At 43.6% G+C, this 5,317-nt stretch overlaps 1 protein-coding gene across 1 annotated transcript; it reads right to left on the reverse strand.

The window, feature by feature from the left end:
* Positions 1-2,092: 2,092 nt before the first annotated feature.
* LOC135525180 (toll-like receptor 13) lies at positions 2,093-5,069 on the reverse strand. The gene has a single exon (XM_064952915.1). The coding sequence runs from the start codon at positions 4,976-4,978 to the stop codon at positions 2,147-2,149; it is 2,832 nt and encodes a 943-aa protein (XP_064808987.1). The 5' UTR covers positions 4,979-5,069; the 3' UTR covers positions 2,093-2,146.
* Positions 5,070-5,317: the final 248 nt, after the last annotated feature.

Here is a 5,317-nt window from a genome sequence, read left to right on the forward strand (position 1 = left end):
AACCTGAAAGCCAGACGCACCAATGTGTCAGAGGAAACACCGTGGACCTGGCAACCTTGGTTAGCGCGCACTGCACCCGGCACGCCACAGGAGTTGCTGGTGCGGGATGAGACAAGGACATCCCTACCGGCCAAGCCCTCCCTAACCCTGACGACGCTAGGCCAATTGTGCGTCGCCCCACAGACCTCCCGGTTGCGGCCGGTTACGACAGAGCCTAGGTGCGAACCCAGAGTCTCTGATGGCACAGTTGGCGATGCAGTACAGCGCCCTTAACCACTGCGCCACCCGGGAGGCTGCAATGGCCTGATTAACAAACCGTGAGCTTACTACATGGGTGGGCATTCATAAAATTCCATTGCGGACCATTATAGTAGCCTACACCCTAGTAAGCACGAGCAGACTTCTTTCGGATGTCTTTTTTTGGTCCGGTCTGGGTGTTGTTTTTTGGTGTTTTAGAAATGGAAGTCTTACCACATAGAGGTCCATTAATAAAATGCAATTACAGGCAACACTGTAGGCTACAACTCAGTAAGCAAAGACCAACCAATGCTTTTTGGATGTCTTTTTTTTTGGTGCAGTTCCGGGCTGGCCTTGATTTCCATATCCATAGACGTTGGTTTTTGGTCTGGTCTGGAAAATACATATTTATCAAAGTCGGGAAAAGATGCCTTTTCAACATTGTGGAAAATATATTTTAAGCATACGGAAAATACCTTTTCACATTTCATTCAGAACCTAAATTGATCCTAACTTCAATGTCTGAAATATACGTATTGTAGACGTATTTTCAACATAATTTTGCTTACTGGGACTATTCTAGTTTTGCTGGAGGGCATCCTCTGGAATAACGGACATTCTGGAGTAATAATTTTTAACCCACATTGTCAAGTAATACTAGTCCCGTGAGAACAGGTCTTTGGAGGAGAGAGAGACAACAGGTGACAGGTGTCTTTTTTTAAACACAGTGCAGCAAATCTGAGCCTGGCCCAGCACAATCAAATCAATTGCTGGTCGGCCTCCCACTCGCCATTTGTGTGTCTTAATTATTTAATCAAATTGTGTGCTTAAAGCATCAGACAAGCTCAGTGAATATAGTTCTTAGCTAAAGGGCTCTCAGCTTCTTCAGCCTGCCAGGCCTTAGTGTCTGCGCTTGCATGCATCCGTGTTTTTCCCCTGAAAACTAAATGTAGTTGACACTTTTTCTGGGCAATTTTACTGTAAGTTTATGTAGGTAATAGTGTCTTCTAGGTGAGACTCAAAATGTTAAAGGAAAGGGCATGTACGTGAAAGGTATGTCAAAATAAAGGTTAAAGATATTGAAGTGTGCTGTGTGTGTGGTTAAAATCCCAATAGCAATTACATCTATAGATACAAGTTCTGAGCCCGGCTAGCACGGTGTTGAGTTGACCTACTCATAACAGGGTGACCCTCTCTCACTACTTTCCTCTTCCTCTTACAGTATCTCCATTGACATGGCTCAAGGGGCTGGTCAAGGGGCTGCTGTTGCAAATTGGGTTGATTGGGCAGGTTGGACATGACCCACAAACATAATTTCCCTGTATGTGTCCCAGCCCTCCAGACAGACCCCTCAACTCGCAGTAACACAGTATCTCTGTCAGTCTAAATTAAGTGTATGGCAGTGACATAACTTCAGGGGGCACTGTAGCACAAGAACACACAGGAAGTCTTATCTAGTTTAGAAGTATCTCAATTGTCTAAAGTCGCTTCCTCTTCGAATCCCCACGCTTACCCAAAATAGTTTTCAGATCATAGCAGATTAAAGAGAGAAGCTGAGTAGAGGAAGCTCCTTTGGACAATTGAGATGCACCTAAGAAATGTGTCATGATGGCTTATGAATCATCTCCACTCTGCCATTAATATGTCAAAATGGTAGGTTCAAAGTGTTACCAACAAAACAATAACCACTGGAAACTCATCTCAAAGTATTTAGTTAGAGTAATTTGAAGCAGACATTAACATAGGATAACGACATACAGAATAATGATTCAAGCAAAGATTTGAAAAAAGTGTGACACTCATGTTTAGCTCTTTTTGTCTTTTTGTACAGGAGATACATTATCTGTTTCCCTAGCTAAGTTACCATCCATTCATAAAACTTGGACTTTAGTTTTTAAATGTATTCAAGTCACTGGCCATGTTTTGGCGCCAGCGTAGCCCAAAGTCGGTCCCAAAAATCTTGGTATTGTTCTGGCTCTTTTGGCCAGTCCAGGTAGGTCCTGGTCTTCACCAGTCTGGCCAGCCTGTGATGGGCGGACAGCTGGTGAGGAGAGATGTCTTCCAAGAAGACCAGGATGAGGATGTCCCTTTGCTCCACCCGCAGCCGGTCAGTGGCTAGCTTCATCTCCAAAGAGCACCAGTTGCTGCGGAGGTAGTTGCGGCTGATCAAGCATACAGTCCGGCGGCTGCTGTAGAGAGAATCTGTGATGTTATCCACAATGTCCTTCCCCAGCTGGAAGTCTCTACTGTGCAGACACAGGCGCAGGAAAGGGGGACCTCGTTGTTCCATGTTTGGCAGAAGCTCCTCCACCACCCAGCGCTCATCTTTCCCACTGTAAGAGACAAAGGCGTCGTACCTGTAGCGTCTCTTGTTGTTCCGAAACACGGCCTCTTCCAACCAGCCGCGAGTGATGTAAAAGAGAGCCAGCAGATACTGGCCAGCAAGGTGATGTAGCAGCACCACCAGCATGAAGAGCAGGAGACCCAGGGTGTTAGAAGCAAACAAAATGAATCCTACGTCCATTGAACAATGGATTTGGGAGTATTTGAGGAAGTTCTGAGTGCCATGCTCACCTATGCAATTTATTTCCTTCATTCCCAATGTAGAATCCCAAAACATGACCTGAACTTGTCGATTCCGTTTCGCCCAGTTATCAAACCAAGCATTGTTGCAACTGCATTGTAAAAGTAGATCTTGTATAAGCAGATACTTTAGGCTTTTCAGGGGCTCAGGGAATTCTTCCATGATTGTAAGCTCATTGTTAATAACCAAACGTAATTCTCTCAATGACTGTAAGTCTTTGCTCAGGTCCTTTTCCAGGTAGTCAATCCTGCAGCCAAGGAGCATCAGAGTCTCCAGTCTGGTCAAATTGTGAAACATGATCGCAAGACCAGTCTGCCGATTGAGGTCTACTCCTGTAAGTTGCAAATCCCTCAAGTGCACAAGTGTATTCAGGCTAGTTAGATCCACAAATAAAGTTGAGAGCTTTGATTCCAGCTTGAAGCGTTGAAGGAACTTGAAGTAGCTCCCAGCAAAGATGGACCCACAAAGGATCCACTCTGTCCTTGCAGTTAGCTCAACGACAGCCCTAAAGAATGGCCTCTCACAGTCCTGAAAAGACACTGTCTCGCCGTGTACATGCAGGCCCAAGCCTGGGTTTGGGGCACCATCGCTGCCAATAATAAGAGTCATGGGCCTTCTGCCAGAGCTGATGTAGAGGTATGTCAGTCCCCGAGGTATGCTGCCAAATACACATGTCAGATTCAGCTCAATCTTGGATTCTGGAGGGAAGTTCAGGTCTCCCAGAGACACATTCTGTATTGAACTAAGGTGAGCAAAAGATAATGCCTCAATGTGCACCAATGGATTTGCCTCCAGATTGAGGTACTCTAAGCAGTGCAGATCAAAGAAATTAAATGATTTGATTTCAGATAACTGGTTATGACCTAGATTTAAAACCTTTAACTTCTGCAATCCCAGAAAGGCAAAGTTGTCGATGGTGGAGATTCGATTATATTTCAAGTTAAGTTCTTCCAGGTTTTTCATGCAAATGAACTGTCTATGTTGTATGCTAAAAATACTACTAAAATACAATGACATTTTTTTTAACCACAAGATTGGACTAGGTTGAGTTTTGCAAAGGGATGTAAATCTTGTATTGTTCAAGGAAAATTGATGAACAGTCAAAACCTGGAGATTCCTCAAGCCATGGATAAAGCTCAGATCAATAAAACTTTGTGAAATAGGGCTTCTAAAAAGGTGCATTTCTCGAAGTGTCATGCAATTTTGAATGGCAGAAATTGACAAGTTGACATGATCTGTAGTTATTGAAACATACGAAGTTGAGAGTTGATAGACAATTTCACACATCGACTCTAAGTCACTATCCTCCTGCAAGAATTGAAATGATTCCACTTTGCTGACACCAGACTGCAGTAGTTGCATCTGCAGTACATTATTTAGAGGCATGTTAAGAAATGAAATGTTTTTAAAACCTTCAAACACACCTTTACCTATGGTCTTTAGATCAGGGAAATTCAATAAAATATCTTGAAGACCATAGAAACTAGGGGTCTCATAAGTAGTCCCGTTAGACACGATACACTTTGGGTTACTCAGAGTGGCAATTTCAGCCCACAGGACCAGCGATGTCAGTGAAGATGTGTTATTAACTATTCTACATAAAACCCCTGCCAAGCTCTTTATATCTGACAACAAATTATGTTCCTGCTGTATTATCGTAAGAGTGGTCAATTGTTTCATACCAGCAAATGCATCTAGTGCTATTACAGAAAACGAACATGAAATTATTCTTAATTGTTTAAGATTATGTAAATCCTTGAATGTATTTGAATAAATGGATAAGTTTAAAGAGCAAGTAAGACTCAGTATCTGAAGTCCAAATAGCCCCCTGAAAGCACCTGGAAGAATCTCTGCCGGTTGACCTGAGATGCCAAGCTCAACCAGTTTGTCGAATCTGGAGAAATCGTTGGCATGCAGAATGGATTTGTTCCTCATCTTGACACACAGGGTCTGGATGGAAATGGGGAAAATGGCTAGGTGAAGTGGCACATTGTCGACGTCCATGCAGCTCACTGTAAGGTTACCATTGTGACAATCATCGCCTCTCCACAGGTTTGTAAAACCGTCAGTCATCACGCATTTCTCACTAGTCCAACTGGAGACACAGATGATCCAAAGAGCCACCACTTCAAACTGAGTGACAATGATGAGCCTCATCCTTCCAGAGGACTACAAATATCCACTGTATCCAGCTAGACTGCAAATTGTGTGGTAAGTCCAACAAATCCAATGATAGTTGAGCTGGTTGCTGGACTGTCTGACGGTATAGCAATTTTTTTACAAGATTAAGCTACATACACTGCTACGTGGGTTGCAGCTCAGTGTGACAGCTGGGATATTCACCACAGACTTCAAATGTCTCCATACCAATGTTGACAGGAAGGACACTTCACTAGAAACTTCACCGCACACTTGCACCCCCCAACACACATGCACACACAGACACACAGGAAAACTGGTTAGACTTTGACTGCACCAACACAAAGGGATGCCACA

This window comes from Oncorhynchus masou, chromosome 31 (genome assembly GCF_036934945.1).
Source record: "Oncorhynchus masou masou isolate Uvic2021 chromosome 31, UVic_Omas_1.1, whole genome shotgun sequence".
Taxonomy (NCBI): domain Eukaryota; kingdom Metazoa; phylum Chordata; class Actinopteri; order Salmoniformes; family Salmonidae; genus Oncorhynchus; species Oncorhynchus masou.